Source organism: Ylistrum balloti, unplaced genomic scaffold (genome assembly GCF_031769215.1).
Source record: "Ylistrum balloti isolate Yb309-2 unplaced genomic scaffold, AGI_CSIRO_Ybal_v1 Utg369908, whole genome shotgun sequence".
NCBI classification, from domain to species: Eukaryota; Metazoa; Mollusca; class Bivalvia; order Pectinida; family Pectinidae; genus Ylistrum; species Ylistrum balloti.
The window spans coordinates 298480-322825 of NW_026782032.1; the positions used below are offsets into that span (position 1 = coordinate 298480).

The 24346-nt window shown below is 37.6% G+C and overlaps 1 protein-coding gene across 1 annotated transcript; it reads left to right on the plus strand.

Annotated features, from left to right (window-relative positions):
* Positions 1-16231: 16231 nt before the first annotated feature.
* Positions 16232-23540, plus strand: LOC132546694 (laminin subunit alpha-4-like). Its single transcript, XM_060210413.1, has 5 exons — positions 16232-16336; positions 22194-22291; positions 22565-22760; positions 22954-23103; positions 23433-23540. The coding sequence occupies exons 1-5, from the start codon at positions 16232-16234 to the stop codon at positions 23538-23540; spliced, it is 657 nt and encodes a 218-aa protein (XP_060066396.1).
* The last annotated feature ends 806 nt before the right edge of the window (positions 23541-24346 follow it).

A 24346-nucleotide genomic window follows, 5' to 3' on the forward strand; every position in this document is an offset into this window, starting at 1 on the left:
ATATATCTCCAGTGTTACTGTCTATACAACTAGTCACTGGTGTTACTAGTTATATATCTCCAGTGTTACTGTCTATACAACTAGTCACTGGTGTTACTAGTTATATATCTCCAGTGTTACTGTCTATACAACTAGTCACTGGTGTTACTAGTTATATATCTCCAGTGTTACTGTCTATATAACTGCAGTGTTACTGTCTATACAACTAGTTACTGGTGTTACTAGTTATATATCTCCAGTGTTACTGTCTATACAACTCTAGTGTTACTGACTATATAACTCAAGTGTTACTGACTATACCACTCTAGTGTTACTAACTATACAACTCCAGTGTTACTGACTATACAACTTTAGTGTTACTGACTATACAACTCCAGTGTTACTGACTATACAACTCCAGTGTTACTGACTATACAGCTCTAGTGTTACTGACTATACAACTCCAGTGTTAGTGACTATACAGCTCTAGTGTTACTGACTATACAACTCCAGTGTTACTGACTATACAACTCCAGTGTTACTGACTATACAGCTCTAGTGTTACTGACTATACAACTCCAGTGTTACTGACTTTACAACTCCAGTGTTACTGACTATACAGCTCTAGTGTTACTGACTATACAACTCTAGTGTTACTGACTATACAACTCCAGTGCCACTGACTAGACTATACAACAGACAGAAGGTCGAGACCAACCTTTCATACATTTCCAACTTTCCCTAAGGATGCTCCAGACCGACATGACAAGTAGTAATAGGAAGAAAAAAGTTGACGGACGACGGAACATGGACGACGGGCGCCGGGGTAACGCTAAAGCTGATTTGGCGGGAGTTTAACCCTAGTGGTATTGATTTTACAGAAAGTACTAGGCTGCGAGTACAAAGATGTTTGCTGACATTACAATCCAAGCATCATTATAAAACTCTTATTGTCACAGTGTGATGTTTAAATCGATGCTTTGATCACAGAACTCTGCTGATGAAGTGATTCCGGAATTTAGGATTGTCCTGAGGAATGACTTATTTAATTGGTTGTTCAATCCGCCAATAGCTTCTGCAGCAAATCGGCACACATTTTCGCTTTTTTTTTTAAATTACAGAATAGTTAATTATCTTTCATTTGTCGAACACAAAAATGATTTTTTTTCTGATCCAAATTAGCATCTATTTTTCATGTCGGATTAGATTTAAGGTGGACCGCAAGTCAGGTCACGTGACAAAGCGCAACGAAGGGAAGTAATTCCGGAACATAACACCATTACGGAAAGGAGCCTCAGTATGGCGCTGTATAAATAACATCACTACCTATAACTCGCTGGTACAAGGACTTCAGATCCCTGTGATCTCATCTATACAGTCCAATCTAAAAGGCATTATCTGGTCTTGTTCCAACACTTCAGATAACTCTCCACATTTATTAACCTTGGAGAACTTCCGCTTAGTCGGACTTAAATCTAAATTTTCATTCATATTTCGGGGAAAAATTTATAAACCCTTTTATTTATGACTGCAGACAGTTTGGTTTGCCTTGCGTACTGAGCGCCCCCTCCCACGCACAATAAAAGTGATGGGGACTGATGACGTCTCTGAAGCTTTTGAAACATAACAGGTATCCGCTGTACTTTATATAGGGTATTTACTGCTAATTGCTATCTCCCGTTTCCTACTTAGGTCCAGAACACGTTATAATAGATGTATAGAATGTGAAACCACCCCCAACCAATACTCCAGCGCCGCCAAGCGGTCGTTGATACATTTCAGGTAAATATCGATAAAATGGCTGAAACATTCTGAATGGCACCAATCTATAGATATGCAACACTAACCAGTAGATAATAAAAGCTGGAAAAAAATAATCGGCTTTGCAAACATTTTCATTGTCAAGGAGGATTTTCTTGCTATTTTTGTCTTATTATCTTTTTTATTTTAATTTTCCTTTTACATAATGCTTCAAAGTAACTTTCAATTTTAGTAATGGCCTGGGACGCACGGCCGGTGCATGTTACTAACTAATAAAGCCTACGATCTTACGACAAGATCATTAAAGTAACTTGTGACGAAACCTTATTTATTTTCATTTATAAAACAAAAAAATAATAAATAAAAGATATATGAGAATGTACTGGGCAGTCATTGACATAGAGGGAATGTGTAATTAGACATATTTCTGCAAATATATAAAGTATTCTCAACATTCAAAGTACGTGCTATACATCCCCCTCCCCCTCCCCTCCCCCACCCCCTCTCTCTCTCTCTCCCTCCCCCCCTCTCTCTCTCTCTCTCTCTCTCTCTCTCTCTCTCTCTCTCTCTCTCTCTCTCTCTCTCTCTCTCTCTCTCTCTCAACTTAACAATAATTTTTTCGTGTTTATATCCTTCTACCATCCTGTACATGTAATGTGGTGTGTATCAATGTGTTTGGAAAGGGCTCTATATAAGTTGTAAAACTTCCATTCTACCCAATCCTATTGCTACTTAAGTGCAATAAAACAAGTTTGAATAAAAATAGAATATTGAAATGCGACGATCCTGAAATATCCAGGAACCAGCTGACAGTACTGTGCAACAGAGATATTTATGATATCGACTATTTCAGCTTTCCAGATGCAACTCCATATATAAACGCAATCGGAGATATTGAATGTATAGGGATATGAACGCAATTGAATTAAAACCTTTTTGTGCCTTGTTTAACTTGACACTTTCGTTAAAATAAGCAAACTTAATACAGTAATTTGGAAAAGATCATGAAATTCTCACAATATATTGCAATTTTTTTTCAATTCTGCATAAACATGGCTTTCCGTTAAAATACGCTAAGAATATTGCAGAGAACAAATCAAGTAGCAATATTATACCACTGTTTTCTCATTGTGAACATTTTTTTGTTTTCTATTTGGAAACAACTGCAATTTTCGGACTGTTTTCTAGACGAATCGGAATTTGAAAATATTACAATATGCCACACAATACAATTCTCAGCTATTCTGTTTATTATTAGAGACTTATCTACATTAATTGTCAGGTTGGGTAGATGTTTACGTATTTACACCCGTAGACGACATAACCACGTGCTGCACAAAGCACGCAACAACGTCACGGGTTCATGAACGTATACACAAGCGTATGTGTGACGTCATGACCTGCCACCCCGTCCAATCGTTACAGAATGTTGACAGGCTGTTATTTCACAATGTAAACAAGATAAATACGGATATTTAAATATATCGGACACTTGGGTTTTATGTTTCTGTAAATATAGACTTTATAACAGTAAACAAGCATCGTGACGCATAAACATTGACCTAATGGATGCCAGTGGAGTGAATGATACACCCTGTAATACACAACTATCAATTACAGATAAGAAGAAAGATATGGGGAATATTTGAATGTTAGCTCTTGAGGGAACATACGTCAATTAAAATATATTAAAGTATGATATACTTACAAAAAAAGTATATACAGAAAAAAATTCCGAATACATTTCTCATCGATAATTTCAAAAATTATATTTTGAAGAATCAAAAGTTTGTTCGATTGGTATAAACTTTGGTTTTCTTACGCTTCAAAGCTCAGTACATATTTCTATCGAGTTTCGAACCTAGGCAATGCATACGAAGAGAGCAGTCACACATTCTTGAGTTCATTCGTAGTATTCTATGCATTGTATCAATAAATCATCAATTTCTTTATCTTTGGTCATAAATGCACATTGTGTGTTATTAGTAATGCTAGAGACTCGAATATCTCAGTAAAGATATGTAGATAAATGCTTTGTGGAGGCGTTTTCGGCAAATACCCACGGTACGGTACCACTCACGAACAGCACGTCTGCGCGTGGCGTCACGTCGGCAAGATATACGGACGTCGCACTTGTCCACCAATTCTTGTCATCTTCTTATAATTATCAGTTCTGACAAGTACAAAACCGATCTAGAGAGGCTAACATCCCCTCGCAACGTCCGGTTATGCTTCAACGTCGCTTGGTTGGCGCAAGTGACGTCTGCGATTCGACCAAAGGGACTGATCTATTCACAGGTGAGTCATGATTTCACCTTATTAGCAGTGACGATTGTGTTCAGGTGTACCGTCGGTCGGGAAGAAAATGATTGTGACGTTTGTGACGTAATTTCGGATGGTTTGGGGTGGGATTACAACGCTATCATAAAGAAATTATACGTCATCACGTTTTCCCTCCATGTGTAACATCCAGAATAAAACATTTAGCAGTAGGACAACGTGTTGTTGAGGCATTGTCTACAGCAGCAGAATGGAATCGTGCTACGTTGGTCTGCTGTGCTGACATATTTGTCTCCAACCAAGCATGTCTTGCATGAACAGCCGCGACGTCTGCGTCAGGAGTCAAACGCTCCTGTGACGTTAGACGCATTCCACAAGCACGTCTGCGTAATTTGATCAGTTTCATGCGTCGAATGCGTGTGACATGCATGGACTACAAGGACAAGACACGCATGAAATACACGTATTAAACACATGCACCTGAAGGGTATTGGGAAAAACCCACCCGTGTCGATGTTCGAACAACGCGTGTCTGTCAGGTAAAAACATGCTGCAGTAAGTACCTCAGGGTTGTTATGAGATGTAGTTAGAGTAAACGGAACACATCCATTTCATATTTCAATAAAACACTGGCATTAAACAAAAACCACAAATATTAAAAAAAAAAAAAAAAAGTCTCATCCACGAATACCCTGCCACGTATTTTATTGGAATATACTTCTTAGCTTTCACTAATAGAACGTCGAGTGTCTGTGTCAGTAAACTGTAGGCGTTAGTAAGTCTCTATTGTGGTATTATTGACAAAGTGTCACTACTTTCCAGGTAAAACGTTGACAGGTGTGAAGATATTTGATATCCAGGACTGACACAGAAATAGGCAATTCCTTTGATAAGGAAACCACAAAGCTATAGGCGATGATTTTTGTGTATTTTATCGTCTAAATATAGACACAATACACAAACCTACATTTAGTCATGTTTTGTAAAGTGCCAATTAAAGACCTGGCGCGGAAAGTCAACCGCTTTCGGAGGGCAATGTAAACAAACACTGACTCACATTTTATCTATGTAGCGGATATGCACAACTTTACGTCAAAATTGAAAATGGCTGCTGTAACAAAATCAGTGTCACGGATTTGAGATTATTTTAAAATATAATTTAAATTATAACTACACAGCTTGGGAGTTATTTAGAAATATCTACCTTAATATTATAACTTTTACAATTTGGGATTTTATCTAGTAAAGATACTGTAGTGTATAACAGTGATTTTGGTCTTAGTCTGAACTATATTACTGAGCTCCGTGGGATGATCAGGTGGCAGGTAATTAACGAGTGGCTGTATCTTAGGTTCACGTTAATGAATTGATCGAAGGGGGGGGGGGGGGGGGGAGGGGGGGGGCTATAAATCTAGGGCTGGACACTGGGTTGAGGAGAGCGTACCTGACTGAGCAGACGGACGGACGTTGGCTATTAACACCTCCAGAAGACCCGAAATAAAACTACGATGTAACCAACAACAGAGTTTTGCCCTACTTTACTATACTGCGGACTGAGAAGAAAAAAGGACTTTAAGCCATTGGATAATTCTTATAGCACTTTTCCGTTGAAAATAACAAAATAAAATGAGTTGACAAGAACGAATAGCATAGAGTAAATACAGGTATGTTGTATTGTACTCCACGCTCCTCAGGTAAAAGTAAATTTTCTATTCAGGATAAACTAATTACAAAATGCAGTCAGGAATTTAAAGATAGAGTTATCACTTACATAAAAATACAGGGTTGTATGATAAAATTGTATGCACATCCTCGGAGCGTGGCGGTGATGTGTACTTTGCTTTTAAATATAGATATTTCAGTTGGAATAAGTCGGTCAGATACCTTGATGTTACAGTCCAGTTCTTTATTCTCATAACTTAATACATACACACCTCATCCCCTACCCTGTTTAGCTATGCCCACAGTGTGGCTGGGGTAAGTACGTTCAGAACCTAGACGGTATGTGCAGTTCAGCACCTGTTTGAGCGGTCGCCTGAAAACAGAGGTCCCTTCACTCAGCGGTCATTATGCGGTCCTCCCATCAGGAAAAAATTATATTATTAACCTTGAATAAGCGACCACGTGTGTCACTATAATCTGACCCGAATCGTTAGTGCTTTTGTTACTAAAGGTTCAATGAGAAAAAATTGTGCAGAAGGTTACTGCCAAATCCCCTCACCCGCTTTGCAACCATATACTAGTAGATATAAATTTTTAACAAGTCGTTGTAATACTTTTGATTGAGATACAGGGAGCTAATTACTGACAATGATGAGAAAACAAACATACACGAGATGTTAAATACTTAATCAGAATTACCAGTTCCGGTTTAAAGTCATCTTGTTTCTGGAAATTCTGTTAATTAATTATATATCTTTAATCTCTGGCTGGTAAGTAGTGAATCGGTCGTCTGGTGCTTCTAATCAAGTATTCACAGTTATCGGTTTGCACTTTGCAAATCTACTCAATATGTATAAATATCTTAACAGTTATGAAAAGCACTTGCTCTGAGTAATTGGACAACGTTAAGCGTATATGTTACGTACATCAGTAAACAAACCGGTGATCTAGCGAAACACTAAATGATATAATATGTTAAATCCCTACAACTTACTCCGTTTGTTGGGACATTGGGTCATTTACATTAACTAAATTATAGGAGGGTTGAAGTTTTTGTTCTCAGCAGTAAGGTGAAGCTTGTTCCATACAGTGAAGTGAAGCATTTTGTTCTTTGCAGTAGAGTTGAAGCAAACCTGTTATTCACTTCTGTAGGGTGAAGCCTATTGTTACCCTACATGAGGGTTGAAGTCTGGTGTTCACTATTGTAGGGTCAAGCCAATTGTTCTCTAGTGGTGGGCTGACGACTGTTGTTCTCTACAGTAGGATGAGCATAGTCGAAGCCCATTGCTCCCTACAATGGGGTTGGCGCCTGTTATTCTCTACTGCAGGGTGAAGCCGATTGCATTCTACAGGAGGGTTAACGCCTGTTGATCTCTAAAGTTGGATGAGTAAGTTGAAGCCCATTGCTTCCTCCTATGGGGTTGAAGTCAGTTGTTCTCTACTGTAGTGTCTAGCCTATTGCTCCATACAGGAAGTTTACCGCCTGTTGAGTTGTAAGGTAGGATGGGTAGAGTTGAAGCCATTTGTTCCCTGTAACGAGGTTGGGGTCTGTTGTTTTCTACTGTAGGATGAAGCCTTTTGTTCCCTGCAATGAGGTTGGAGTCTGCTGTTTTCTACTGTAGGATGAAGCCTTTTGTTCACTATGGGAGGCTTGCTTCAGAAGCGTTGAAGTTTGCTGCTCTCTTCAGCAGGTTAAAACCTTTTGTTTCCTCCACTATAGTTAAAACCTATTGTTACCTACAGTCAATTTGAAGATTGCTTATACCTGCGTCAAGATAGAAACCTATGTTTCCTACATCAGGACAGAGGTCTGCTTTCCCCTACATCAGTATAGTTCGTCAGTTTGTATGTTTGTGTATGTTTATGACCTTTTCATCCGTCAGTTTTGTTTTATTTCCAATCCGATCGTCCGTCACTTTGTTATTTATTTTTTTTTCAAAATTTGATCATCCGACAGTTAGTCTTTCTGCTTCGATAGTCCGTGTTTTTATATGCTTATGGTTTTGATCGCCCATGTGTTTGGCTGTTTTGTGATTTAGTGGTCATTGTGTTTGGCTGTTTTGTGATTTGATCGTTAATGTGTTTGGATGTTTTTTGAATTGGTGGTCAGTGTGTTTGGCTTGTGCTTTGATCGTCAGTGTGTTTGGCTGTTTTGTGATTTGGTGGTCAGTGTGTTTGGCTGTTTTGTGATTTGATCGTCTGTGTGTTTGGCTGTTTTGTGATTTAGTGGTCATTGTGTTTGGCTGTTTTGTGATTTGATCGTCAGTGTGTTTGGCTGTTTTGTGCTTTGATCGTCAGTGTGTTTGGCTGTTTTGTGATTTGATCGTCGATGTGTTTGGCTGTTTTGCGATTTGCCGGTTCGTCAGTTTTCCGTTTCTGTGATTTTATCTCCTGTCTTTGTAATTTCACAAACCGTCAAATTGTCTGCCATTGTGATTTGATCATCCATCAGACTGACCGTCTTCAAAAAGTAAACTGTATTTTATAACCACTGCGAAACCAGACTAAGAAACAATTACATAAATCACTGTTGTTGACATAGATTGCAACCGGTGACCACAATCTTTTTCACATCCGTTCCGGAAATCGAAACCGGACGCCTAGGTGAAAAGCAAGTACGTTACCACTGCACCACCCGACCACCCGTAGTCTTTCTTTGTGATATCACCCAGCAAATGGTTCCTTATCTTGCGAACCGATTGCTGACTGTGTTATTTGAAAAGGTTGGTAATTTGCTTCCGGTTCTGTAAAGTAGAAAAGAATCATTTTTAATAAATGATAAAGCTAAATGTAAGATAAATGGACACTGCTATTTCTGTATATTTACATTTGGAACAGTAAAGCTGATTTATGATTTGTTTATGTTTACTCAAAAAAAAATCCCACTGACTGACCTCTCTGTTCCTTGACTTCTTTTATTGTCTTAAATGTATCAATCCAATGGTAAACAGCGTAATCCGGTCACGTGATAGTTAATGTACATAAACTATACAACTGAACCGGTGCCCCGGAAAGTATATGAGAGATCAATAGTTCATTGGTCCGACAATCGATTTCTAACACAGCATTTTTTGTTTTGGTGATGACGGTGCATTATCGGCGATTATTTCCATGTAACAAATCCGGCTTTATTAATATGCTTGATATTACGGTTCATATTTTGTATTACAGAGATATTTATGGTTCTGTACTGAATACTCCCCGAGGAAGGTCAGGTGAGATTGTCCCGCGGCCTTTGATGTAGGTACCTCGGGATGGGTAGGTATTTTCCTGTGTTACTTTATTGTGTCCTTTCCCTGGCCTATATCGGAGACATACCTTCAAGCACTTCTAGTTAAGGGGTGGTGAGATGACAAATCTCCAAAGTTTTAAATGATTATTTCACAAATGTTTGTGGTATTGATGTGTTGTCCACTCCAGCCATGTATGTCACCCCCTGCGAAACTCGCGGTATGTTAACGAGGTTATTAGACCATTGGTCACTATGTGAAGGACGCGCGGAATGGTCAGCGTTGATATGTAAACTCATGACAGCTGTCTGTTTTGTTTTGAGTTTTATTTCACAAAAGTAAGAAAAGAATCGGTGAAAAAGTATGGTGGTAGAATAAAGCTTTGCACGAATAATAGAATACATTAAAATACACAGACATGATACAATGATGGAAAAGATGAAAAATTCTCAATGATTAAAAATGCTTTCTTGATCTTGGGGATGGGAGGGTTAAGTGAGCTTATAACATAGCATCCTGTTCGTTGCCCGCCAGGCCGTCCTTCCGTCCGTCCGTCCGCTGTCACCCGATAACTATTCTCCAAATACCCATACTGGTCAGAAGATTTACTCCAACAAGAAAGACATTATGACATCATCGACACCCTAAATATTCTGAAATTATAAAAACTTAATTATAGTAACAGGGAAAAGCAGAATGGTAGAGAAAATTCAAGATTACCTCCCTCGAATATAAAGAAATTACAGATAATAGAATTTATTGAAATCCTAAATATTGAAATCTTTGAAATCGTAAATACTCTAAAGTCTTAAATACCGAATATGTAATAGTCATACCTATTTAAGGTGTTAAAATGATAGAAATAATTCTCTGAGATTTCTAAAGGGTATTCGGAAAACGTTAAAATCACAGATGATAAGGTAGTTTATCTACTGACATTGTTAAATTGTATAACATAACATGGACCCTGTGAAATCGTAGACGTTAAAACTTTTACCGAATAAATGCATAGAAACAAAAAGTAACGTTCAACTTCAAGTTGGACGTGTAAAATACATTTATCATGATGACGAATATTCTACCTCTCATACCCATGTGGTCATGACATAGACACAAGTGTATGACATAATTAAGTACATAGTCTGACGTCATTATAATTCCAATTATAGCTCAGCTCAAGTTGTTATATAAATGTGTAGGAGTGTGACAACTACCTGGATATATGTATTCTGAGAACGATATACGTGTATTGTACCACTTTCGTCGTATTAGTTCGCTGTTACGCATGAATTAATTTGCACTTTGTTCTTTTTTTCGGGGAATGGATATTTTCCGAATTGATGATCGCATTTAAGCTTACTTAAAGATACCAAAATGTAGATAAATCATATTTTAATATTGCACGAAACACCGATGACGAAAATGTATATTATACGCAATTTACTAAGTACTCTGATAACGGTACTTTTAAAACTGTTAACAGTACCTGTACCGCTATAAGTCTATGTAATACACTTATTACCACAGGCACTCATTATAATTTACCTTGATTCAGGATGTTCGTGAACTCAACTTCTGCAGGTACATATAAAGGGTGAGGTTTTGTCTGGTAATGTTTCGTATCATTTACAGGAAACGCAATAGGGATAACATTTTAGTAGGAATTTTGAAACGTAAATGTCTAGTTACGTGGGAGTACGTTGTACAGAACGAATGTTGGGTGGAGCTTACTTTCATTGTCATACTCTAAATTTGGGAAACTTATACGTGGGGAGAAAGATGGGAAAATGTACATCATTTTTATTTTCCGATGACCTGGACTCTGTATTGATCCGGAAGTTTGGTAACATCCGGTATGTCTCGCGCTAACGCCGTGGACTGATCGGGATAGAAGAACACAGATATATACACTAACAGGATACTTCAGTGTCTTAACACGTAAAAGTTAAATTTCTAATTTCGTCAATATATATATATATATACGTGTCGTGTCATCAGAATGTACGTATATATCTAGTTACTATCTTACGTGTAAGAAGAAGAAAGGGCGCACAAATGAAAAACAATATGATTTGTTTCCGGCTAAAAAAAATACACGAACATTTCATAGAATTGTTGTTCATTCAATTTGAGCATGATCTGCAAACACCAAGAATTCTATTCCGTGGATTTTTTTTACTAAAGAGGATGATTTGTGTTTCTAAATTTATCTTGCCGAGAAAATTACGAATTCTCCATAGCTGAAATCCGCTAAGAATCAATGACAATAGGATTTTAGCTTTGTGTTTTGAAGAAAAAAAATGTGTTGCTGTATTTTTTTACTAAAAATTGTTTTGAATGTGAACACAATTTTCTTCCTTATTTGAAAACTATTACACATTAGAACTTTATCATCGCTTTGAAGGCTATCCTGACGTGTGTCTCACCGAAAAATGGTGTACTTCTACTATCACAATCTCAATCATAGCGTATTTAGGATTATTTCAAACGCCAAGTTGTCTGCATGAATGAAATAAATAGGTCAGTGTCCACACGTGACCAGCTGTCTGTATTTGAAAAAGAAAGATTGATGTATATTTCAGGTAATCGATAAATCGCCGTTCACAGTAACACGGTCCCCAAACAGTCAGTGCTTCACAATAAACAGGTGTGCTGGCGATTGTACCAATCATATCGCCATTGTTTCTTCAGATTTCACGACAGACAAGGAAAAGCTACATTGGAACACGTTACGTATACCTAAGTATCGTTGGAATGTGTAGGGCTACGTTAAAGGCTGCCGATCCCGTCCAGTATATAACATATGTTTACGTTTTTTTCAGTTACTAAAATTATTCCATCTAAATTTATTTTCTATCTCATTCAGAATTTGAATTAGATCAAATCCACGCGCACTCTTAAATTTGTTTACACCGTCACAAAAAACACGTTTCATTGATAAAGGCGAGAATTGTCTAACACGGACCATTGACAGTCGACGAGCATGCAGCCTTAAGGCATCGTTTCTTTCCCAGACGATTCACGGCAATCTTCTAATGCGTCGATACAACGAACTTTGGGCCCGATGTGATGTCGCGGTTTAATACGCAGTAATATAAGAAATGAAGATATGAAGACTTGTCAATAGTGTCATATTGTAGAATATATGTATTCCATAAATATGGAATATAACGAATATACATCGATACAATGTGCTACGAACGACTATACGCGGAAACCCTGAATCCAACAAGCAGTTGAGATAAGGCATATCTATGCGTTTGAAATTAAAACCGAAATGAGATTCGTTACAATCCAAACATTAACATTCCGATTAATCTAACACCCAAAGTCAAACACGCCCTTTGATTTTTTCTCTCTCTGAATGTTCCGGATAATTACTTTTGGTAAAAATAACCATTAAACTATGCCATTAGTGTAAACCTTTAGTTGCTAGTATGACGTCATGGCGATTGAACTTTTACGAATCCTAAAGAATTCCATTCACCGTTTACAAGTGGTGTGCTGTGATGACGTATGCACTTTATGGGTATTTTATCGCCAGTCTCGTTTGCAGCATATCTTCCATACCTGACACCAAACATCTGACATTCTTATCTTCAAGCAAATTAAACTGATGTGTACTTTAACAGCGAATGTTAGATTATCGCAATTTTTGTTATTTAAAACGTAAATAATGGAGCACGCGAAAACTTGTAACTTATACATGGCGTGGCAACCTTGTGTGATTATAGTGTTATTGTGAAACCTGCTTTTAAAGTCCGCCAATTTCACAATGACCGGAAAAGCCTTGATATGAGTTGAATAATCATTGCTAATCCCTTTGTGTCATGATATTCAAGAATGTTTAAAATAAATGGATGATGTTGTACTTATTACCGTGTAAGTGATCCGGAGGGGAATTATATAGGATAGTATCGAATTTCTGGCCCCAGTCCTTATAAACCCTGTGGATCCAACTTTCTTCAGGCCATACGAGAGAAATGATGAACGCCAACCTCCATACAAAACATATCAATTAATTATGTTGCACGTAAGTGAGAATAGACAGAAGAGAAAATACAAGGAATATTTATAACACTACTACATGTCAATTTTCTTGTTCCTGTGTTATAAACATTACACCGACATCTTTACTGTAACATTGATATAAAACATTGAAGTGGCATCTTATTCATACAGAGAATATAAAAACGAAATGTCTTTCAACGGAGGGGACTTATTTTGTGTCTCCTCCTTTGAAACGACTTCATATTAGCACCTACCGTATATTAGTATCAGTAGAAAATTATTACGTTGAATACTACAACATGTACAGGGATAAGTACACAGTCTAAGATATGAGCATATACATTCAGATAAATAAATATATTTATATATCATTAAATTTTCAGGAATGTTGCGGCATCGTCGTCGGATTTTCGATGAAACTCGGTTTCGAGTTTCGAGTAATATTGCTTATTATCACTGGCGACGTCAATCAAATCCGAAGTCTGTGACGATTCATGAGATTACTGTCTCTCAAGCACTAGATAAAAACATTAAAACACCCAATATGTATCTGCCCGATTTTTTACGAGCCATCTTGATATGTCCCCTCCGGACCACACAGTAGTTTTTATTTAGTCTATTAGAAGTTCAAGATATTAACATTGTTACTCTACATTGAATACCAACCCGTTATGATTTGGTTCGGAATCAAATGTGCTTCTAACATTCCTTTGACAATGACGACGAAACAGTTACAGTGTACACATTCAACACAGATTTGAGTGGCGCTTAATTCAACCTGGTATCTAGATTATTCAACTCTGAAACAAATGTACGGAATGTGGTGAAGATTGAATTTGAATTTTAAATACGTTATTTTTAAAAAGTTTAATTATTTGTTCCTGCACTTCGATCCTACGGACAAACCAAACGTTGGGAAGTTCAAGCATCAAACTTTGCTCAGTACAGAATTCAGCGTTTCTTAGAGACCATCCTGTGCTATGATCCAAGATTAGCCCGTAACATTGTCAACTATAAACCATTACTACCTTTGTAATACAGCGTTACAAACTTGAGTGGAATGAGATTCCTACACCGTAGATTATGACAATGGTCAGTTGTAGGTCTTGGTTCGGAGAATAGGGGAAATAATCCATAATACAGAACGTCGAAGAGAATTGATAGTTCGTTAAACCCAAAGAGGGTGTGGTGGGGTGTGGTGGGGTAGGGTGGGGTGGAGTGGGGTTGGGTGGAGTGGGCTGGGGTGTGGTGGGGTTTAGTGGGGTGGGGTGGGGTGGGGCGTCACTCATTCTGTAGCTACGTTTTTAAATCCATTTATTATCAACTGGTGGTATTAATCAAACAAAAGGGAAACGCAATAAAAAATGATGCTACGCTGTCTGACCATCCTACAGTCAGTGATAGTGGTTAAAGACTGAACAACTCTACACAGGTAAACGAGAAAATGATAACTGCACAACGTGGGATGTTTGGACTTTGTGTAATGAGCATAAAATTGTGACAACATTGACCCCTTTACGGACATACTACCAAGCTAGTAAGACAAGACTGACACCGTATCGGACAGACAGCCAATGCTGGCAGAGAAGACCGACGCCGTATCGGACATACAACAAAGGTAGAGAGACAATATCGAAACTGTAACGAACATACAGCCCAGACAGAGTGGCAAGACTGACACAGATACAACCCTGACAAAGTGGCAAGACTGACACAGAAACAAGACCGACACCGTAACGTACATACAGCCCAGACAGAGTGACAAGACTGACACAGAAACAAGACCGACACCGTAACGAACACACAGCCCAGACAGAGTGGCAAGACTGACACAGAAACAGGACCGACACCGTAACGAACATACAGCCCGGACAGAGTGGCAAGATTGACACAGAAACAAGACCGACACCGTAACGAACATACAGCTCAGACAGAGAGGCAAGACTGACACAGAAACAGGACCGACACCGTAACGAACATACAGCCCAGACAGAGAGGCAAGACTGACACAGAAACAAGACAGACGCCGTAACGTACTTACAGCCCAGACAGAGTGGCAAGACTGACACAGAAACAGGACCGACGCCGTAACGAACACACAGCCCAGACAGAGAGGCAAGATTAACACAGAAACAGGACCGACACCGTAACGAACATACAGCCCAGACAGAGTGGCAAGATTGACACAGAAACAAGACCGACACCGTAACGAACATACAGCCTAGACATAGAGGCAAGACTGACACAGAAACAGGACCGACGCCGTAACGTGCATACTAGCAAGGTAAAGAGACAATACCGACACACAACATCAGAGACAAGGCCGACTCCGTACCAACAAACAACCAGAATAATTACATGTCGGACACAGTAAAAACGCAGGACATGAAGTTTGCATATGAGCGTTACGTATGCCTAGACATTTTTCCCGTTTTCTTTTATCCCATTTATAAATAAAAACGTTTATTTAAATACATAAATGATAACTTTTCAATGCAAATATAATGCTAGATATTCCAGGCATATCTCGTGTGAAAATCGGCCAAACCCAACTCCAACACTAAAGAATTCATTCTTATATAGTCGTGAATGAAAGTTCCGAAATGTACCTAGTCTATTAGATGTACGCAAATCTACACGATCAAAAGGCTAGTGAATTCTCGAGGAAATAATTCAGACACGTAAATATGTTTCAGGCTACGCCACGTGATTTTTTTAATTTGAGCCTTATATACCTGTTTGATCACCTGTGAAGAAGGCGATATTAAAATCTAACAAACTTATTTGGTTTGTGAAGGTGAACATACGGTTACTTGATTTTTTTTTCTCATTGACAGCTTGTCCTTTCTCAAGTGATTCACACTCGAATAGCTGTATATATAGTAACAGCCACAGTTCCACGAGTTCAGAGAAGGTCTTTATGAATGAAAAATATCTAGGACGTGCCGCCAAAATCGACACGCCCCCTTCATTTAAAATTCATTCATAATTTCTCAAGGATATGAATTGTATTACACATACTGACACGATAGGCTGACGACAGAGGAAGCTGTTTACTATTAACGGTCGAGTTAGCTACACACACTGAAGTGTAGTTGTAGTATAACACGAAATGATGAAATCAATTTCAGAAAAATGGACCAATCAGAACGCACCTGCTTACTCAGGAGACCTGCTTAACCATATATATACAGCGGGGTTGTCATTCATAACCCTTGTGTCCGAGAAGACGTCTGTGTATTCCCATATCTACCTAAGTTTTAATACAAAATTACACTTGTGGATTTTAACCATATCTCTTCAGCAAAATGCATACCTGTGTGTCGTCGATGTTTCAACTTGTGACGACGCTTTACCTGTCCGTGTTACACCTGTCCTACCTAACCCAGGCCTTACCTCTAGACAGATGCAAGGTAAGTTACAGAACTAGTTTTATAAAAGCTATAGAACATGTGGTATACCCTTAGACTCTTTTTCCTTATTAACGGGTTGTTATAGAAATAACTATATTGGTAGCCCTCGCACTACTGGACTATTTTAATTTGACAGAACATACAGTGCAGTATACTATATTTGAAACGGTGGAACAGATGTCCCCTATCGTTTTAATTTTTTTTTCTATATAAAAAAACTACGGAAAAACAGATTGTCCTGATGCTAATAACTTATCCATTACAAGTAATTGCAGATACAGCCATTCAAAAATGAAATAATTTCAACGTGATTTTAACAATTTTTCGGTATTCGGTATTAAAATTGTACAAATAACGTTATATTTGGTTGGAAAAAACCGTAAGGTAATCTAAACCAATGTCAACAGAACTGACATATTGAAGTAGGCCTACATATCGAGAGGTTAACGATAAAACGCTACGTTGCCGCTGTTTGACATGGCCTGTAATATTACATGCACGTATTAGGAAGTTTTGTCTGTCTTATGAATGGAAATTTACAGGAAATCCTTTAGTGTGACCTTGTAGATACTGTTATAAGTTTGTACAATAGGATGGGACTGGTTACCTCTCGTGTCCAGGTGTGCTGTTTGACATTTAGTATATGATACCGGCGGGAAAACAATTCTCGTTTCGTCACGCAGTCGATTACCCTATATCTGTTTTTTTTTACCTGGAATTGCTTAACATTGTTAGAATGTTGCATAAGTGGTTTTTAACAATGTGTAAAAACATTTCGAAGGTCCGTTTCCGCATGTTACAGATTTGAAGAGCGATAACTATTTTAAATACCAGAGTGCAAAAAGGTAGATTTTTTTTAATCAATTCATATAGCACGCTATCCAACCTGTGACGTAGGTCCCCTATTATGTGAGTGACTGATGTCAATTAATTGATAATCATTCTGCATTTAACTTAGCAAAATAAAGCTGCATGTCATGAAATTAAAAAAATATATATATAATTAACATCCGATCCTCGTGAATTCAAAAATAGAGCAACGCTTGGCTATGCAGGTATGAAATGGTTTTCGCAAAAAAAAAAAAAAAAACCCACACATCACATAATGCTAGCGACCGGCGGGTCTGTATTATGGGATCTCAGCTGTTCGCCATAGGCCTCGTTTACACTCTGCAACTTGTTACGGGCGTAAAATACCATAGAGAGACACGACTAAAAGGAACTGATTTTACAGATGATCAATTAAGTTTTTTACTGCTAAATTGTAAAAACTTAATAAATAAATAAAAATATAAACAAATATAAATAAATAACGATAATAATAATGTGTACATGATTACAATATACATATTATACAGGAAAAATAGTTCTACCAAAACCTCTCTTAAAATGACCGTATTTTTGTGCTAGTACATTTGTCGGAATAATATTACACAGTTATTGAAACTAACTAAACATATTCGCCATAAGTACTGAAATTAATTTATTTTATATAGAGTTTATAATTACCGGCGGGACTAAGTTGAAAATAATTAATTTTGCTGCAAGAAATTTCAATTAGATTGTAATGTATTTTCAATTTGATTGTCCACTTTGCAATAAATTTAAAACTAGGTTTGTTGATTGTATCGGAAATTTGTAAAAAAAAAAAATCTTCTTTCTTTTCAATTTCCATATTAAAACCACATTGCCACATATCTAAGTAACAAAAAGTTGTTAAGTAAGTATGCCTGCTGAATTCAAGATGATAAAATACCTGGAAATTCAGCCGCTAAATACTTTTATCACCTAACTACATATTTAATTACTTTAGTAGCGCGTTAAAATGTTGAATATTTTGACAGCATGTGATACAAAGTGCTTTATAGTAAAATCCGTTTATAAAAATAGACTTAAAAGTGAAACTATTGTTATTTCTTGAGACGCGACGTTTAAAGAATATCATAACCCAGTTGGTCTTTTGGCGATTTGACCAAAGAAATGTACATATGTAGACAAAAGATTAGTGTTTTCTTCTAGTTTTCTGTCATTATTACACAACAAATTCCAGGAATTGGAATGTCGTTATACAAAGAAAGTTGAGAACATTTTTTCTTTTCAAAAAGTGGGAATTTCTGTTAATCGCAGTTTGAAATTAGTTTAAAATAAAGCTCTAATCAATGATGAAATTGCATTTTTTAAAACTTCAGGGTTTAAAAGTCGTCTATATTTAGGCCAGTACATGCAGTCATGTTATGGGGAGACAGAGATCATTAACACGAGAACTTATGATTCGTATTAGTCTCATTTTCATTTATCAGTATAGCGACGGAAAACAAATTTTGTTTACTGCCTTCGTTTAATCTTCTCAACCCCACACATGCGTGGACACTTCATTTCATCTAAATTACTTACATACTTACGAGGTCAAACACGCGATACTTGACGTGTACGTAAACTCCCACGCAATACCTATAACGGACATTTGCGACAGGAGAGGACATTACAAATAACAACACGTGCCTTTGACAAAACGGATGCAAATTAAATATGGACAAGTATACAGTCTTAAGAGACATATTTCACGTGTAGGTCACTAAGAGTGATGTGCTATAACGAGAATATTAGGCTGGGAACGTTATGGTAGGATTCCGCACCTACAGTGTTCTGAAATATTTATGTCGGGCAGCTAAAACGGTCATAAGAGGATTTTAACCGTTTTGGTTATCGTCATCGTGTAGGAGAGTTTGATCGACGCCGTACCACTGTTCCTGTTCTGACAGATAGAATTCACGTTCTATTAACTTATTAAAGCGCAAACTCTTTCCAAGAATACTTGTAGAAGCATTGTGTAACGTGCAAGAACGTATAGTGTTATTATGTCACCAGCGTTGATATGTCTTTCCGAATCGATATAAAATATCACAGAATTAATTTCTAAGTGTTCCGCCTTGCAAACTCCTCATTAATTCGCATACCTAAAAACAATGATAAGATGAGGGAAAATATGGCTCACCTGTAGAATGAGTATAGCTGACGTGAAATCCGTTAGATAAATGAATAAGTAATCACGAAAAGTGCTGACAGTGCAGCAACATTGTCACACTGTCTTCTCTCTAGAGCACCGTCTACATGCATGCAGAGAAATAATATTTCTGGGCAAAAAGGTAAAATTACATTTTTTGATTAGCGACGCTTAGTGTTACCACTGTACTTGGACATTAAAATTAAATTACCCATGTTACCCTGTTGAATATTAGCCGCAATAAATTAGTTCGTCTGGTGTCTGGGATTCGATACCGGGCGGAACCACTGGGACGAAATAATTGTCTTTGCTTATACTGCAGAGCCTAAACCAATGGACGCAGACAAGCGCCTGGCAGGCTTGATTCTGATTGGCTGTACAGACCTCCGGAACTGGTCATAATTAAGAGAAAGTTTCCTCGTTTGTATGTTCAACAGGCTGTATATAATAACCACCCCATAAATTGAGAATTATTATACCCTCCACATCACATGCCGGAATTATAGGGCCACGAATCCCCACCGGCAACATCCCATAACAACACGTGAGAGAATTCACCCAGAAACAGGTCAGCTTCGCGTCAAAATGGATCGTTTACATTAATCATAAATCAGGACACTAATTTGTTTCTAAATCCCCGTTTCGCATGTCTGTGTTGAAATATGTACCTTGCCAGGTGTTACTTGTATTTATGTAATACTACCTGTATGTGAAATGTGGATTAATTTAATTGTTAGTGTCGGATTAGGTAGTGGAAACTTAAGAAGCCATTTAACACAGCGAGTCGTAATACAACACTATAAGCCTGTCAACTTCCTTAAAAAGTCAAGCTCCGACAGACGACAATCGAGAGAAAAAAAACCCAGATTTCCCCTCTTATCATAGACTTTATAAAGTAACATACTGTCACACAAACTTAAACAATGTACCGTTCAAAACGCCACCTTGAAGAATGCCATGGCAAGCTTTAATCGAAGAATTTGGCAAGTTGTTGTCGAATTCAATCATTTTAAACATTCGGTATTGTTGATATAATCCCTTCAGTTTTTTAACAAAAGCATGTATTCAGTATTTTTTCACGCGGGCTTTTAATTTTAGTCGCTTCAAAACATTTTACCTGGTCAGTTAATTAAAAGTAGCACACCTGGCCACTTAATTAAAGGAAACACACAAGGTGTCACCTGTATATATTGATTTAGGTAGTTAAATGGGTAAATGGTAACTGTTGTTTTGTGACTTCTCCAGCTACACGAGAGCACTAATTGACCGTTAGACAAGACCTACCGGAGTCCAGTGGTTCTAAATCCTGTTAGCTTACCTAGCTACAGCACAAACTAAAAGCATACATTGTTCGAAGCGTCTGAACGACATAGAAATCCCTGCTTGTTGTAGTCCTTGCTATTTGAGTCAAACATATTGTTGACGCTTTTATTGTTTTAGTTTAGCATATTTTAAGAAAATAATTCATTTATTCTATATCAAGCTTATCAGGATTTGAATAAAACTGAACACAGAAATGACCACCAGTGACTATCATGTTTATGTTGCCCACACCACTGACCGCGACCAGTCGGATTATATGCTCTTGAGCTTTGTTGTGGTGGCCCAATGTTTTCCATTTTTCTGTCCAGGAGATCTCGATCTCCGAAGTCGACAAAGTGACCAATGCCAATTCTGTTGTGTATAAAAATACCACATATCTCACACAAAACGTTTTTACATTCTCACGTGATATTCTTTTGTCTTGATTTTGACTGACATGATCGGTTCATATAAAATTGTTTTCACAATCAGTCTGTAACAATATTTATTTTGATCGCTGTCGTAAAGAAAACATTTTTTCAGCTAAAAAGCTCCACAATACGTTAAGTCCTACATCGTAGTTTTAATAGTTACAGACTAAAACGTATTCACTTTAATAAAACGTCTTTTATTCAGAGTATAACGGACAAAGGTTATTTGTCTTTTATTTAGATTTTAATGTCAGTTATATCAATGTTTTGCTAAAGGTCTTTGATAACTCAGTGGGTAAAACACAGGAATCCATCACCTCAGTGGAGGTCTAATCCTGGACCTGGAGTGTTCATATTTCTCAGGAAATTGAGATCATGGTCTCCATATGTTGTTTTACTATCTTGGACAATGTGTTTTACCAAATATTTTGCTTTGGATAGCATACAGCAGCTCCCGCATGGTGTTCACTGACATGGTCACCAGCTAATTTAAAGAGACTCCATCTTTAAATGACATTGGCTATTTTAGGGGCAATAGACCAAACCAAAGCAAAGCAACTTGTGGTGACACATGTGGTTTACGGAGTAAATACTGTACTACCTGTGTTTTAACTTGTGGGTTTACGTCAGTAATACCTGTCTTGTACCTAGTATAGGCAAATTACTGGTTATATATTTTATTACTACAATCAGCGATCGACAAATGGGCAGTCACGTGTTTGGGGTCCTCGGGTCCGAGTACACCCAAGGCGCGATTACACGAGATAAGCATGGTACTTAACATTTCCGATCTGTAACAAATAATCTACGCGATTTCCTGTTCGCTGCATGTCTTTGCATAACCGATAATGTAATACATTTTGTGACATTTTTACAGACACTGTATCACTATATAAACCGACTCGCAGTATTACCGATCAGGATCGCTGATATGGTATCAAGCTTGAGTGTGTTAATTTAATACCATTCTGCAAACAAAAATTTCTTAAAGCTAAATGAAAGATAAGTCATATTTTTATTTTAATCTGAAGGCGGCGACGTTGACTTTTGATAAAAACACCCAATATCTTGAGTAAAATTATTGTCATTTTTAACACAGATATTTTTTCTTTACTTGCAGTCAGCCATCTCGATCTTCTCTAGCAGCGGGGCTTACATTGAATCTCTTAACAAAAGTCGCGTGGCACTTCCGGTATTACAGAAAGGATTTACAACGGGGTATGTTGTATCTATTTTATTGAAACGTCCATCCTCCCAATTCTGTTTGGAATTATACATCTTATCATATACAGATATATCAAGTATTTTGATATTTTTGTCACGAAAGAAACATTCTACTTAAACTCCACACCATGTTACAAAGTGCACCGCATTTCTCTGCCAACTAGGACCCATGGTGTTGTTTTTTTTACTAGATTTTTTAATGTCGGTCTTGGTCAAGCCAGAGACAATTCATCTCAACTAACTTTTACTTATCTTGAATTCCAACAGACATGAGATGAAATTCGAATTCAAGACAACGTCACCAAACGGAGTCTTGTTTTACATGACACCCGAGCGTCGCCAGAATGAGCTAGTAGCTTTAGATATCATCAATGGCCACCCCAGGTACCACATCCGGTGTAAACAGATCGAGGCAACTCTAACACTATCTAGGATACGTGTGGACGATGGAAGATGGCACAAGGCGAGTATAATTATATTTGAATTTTAAAATAATGACTCTTTTAATGAAGATTATGGAAAATGACCTATAGCGACCCACCGTAGTACGCTAACATGACTATCCCATCCATTGACGCCATGGAAACACGGCGTAATTGTAATGTTAAGGGATCAGATCTACTGAATATTGACCCTGGCGATATTTTATATTACAGATAGTATTCAGAAGAAGGAACAACCGTGGTAAACTGTTTGTGGACCGTTCTCCTTATTTCCATGACTACCGTGTAGACTGTGGTGCCTTTACGTCCTTGACCTTTGGAGGCGTTGACCCGAACCGGAAGTACAGCAACCTACACAGAGAGGTAAGGCAATGCACCGTTAAAACCTATCTGAGAAATAGGCCTTTAAAATCTGTTCAGTTCCTCAACACGTTCAATAGAATAAATTTACGGTAAGTAGATGAAGTGCTAGCATTCGGTCTCCAACCAAGCGCGAGTTTTAATAAGTAAAACCCGGAACTATTTTCTACACTGATGAACAAGAGGAGAAGTCAACGATATATGTAAACATGGGAGGGATGAGAGACATGAGGGACTGTCAACAAACATATTTGAGTAAAGAAAAATACGATGTGTAAGATGGACAACAAAACTTACGATGTTTTTGACGATTTGTCCATTTGTCTTTCCAGCTGAACACAAAGCATGGTCACTTCCTGGGCTGTATTCGGCGCGTAGACGTGTCAACTGGTGTAGAAGAGAGTCGAGCGCAGTACCAAGGCGTCTCGGAATGTTCTTGATTACGACACACAATGACTGCATTTGCATTCTGTGATAATGACGTCATATCTTCTATTTCGGAGATGACGTCATCACATTTAAACGAGGAAAATACTCTCTTCTCATGGCCATTACGTCAAGCATATCAACATCTTAGTTCTCGTGTACGGGAGAAATGTGTTCAAAGAAGAGTTTCGAAACCTCAGGATTGTCTGTTCTCGGGAATGCAGACACGAATTATCCGCCCTTTGTTTTAAAAGGTCGTCGATGAAGATTGAATTAGAACAGTATTATTGCTAAAGAAGGCGAGACCCCTGTCTTGAAATGCGAATATCATCGTCACATACTGTTTGTATAATATCTTATCTAAATGTTCGTTGTTGTTTGAATGGATTCTTATTTTAACTTATTTAATAAGTTGCACAATGAATTATTCTCTTAACAAGCGGATTGGAAACAAATAACACTATCCATTGTGTTAGCCAAGGTTATAGGTCATGGGCAATAAGTTGAAGGTCATAGTGAATAGTGACTGTCTATCTCCTTGAAAACAAGATTATCGTGAACGAAACTTAGTGCTATTTTCAGAAAGGAGAAAAACTGTTTTAATGTTTTCTTCTCTTTTTAAGTTTTTTGTGCATTTATGAGTTGTTACATATTGTTTATTGTACATAAAGGTGTTGTTGACTTTACACTGTATTAAATCTATTTGATTACTTTGAGAATCTTGAATGTGTCTTCCCTTTATTATGTATAATATTTATGGATTTGTAGAACACAATATTATATAATTATACAACACACTTCTCTAGATTGTACGACAGTC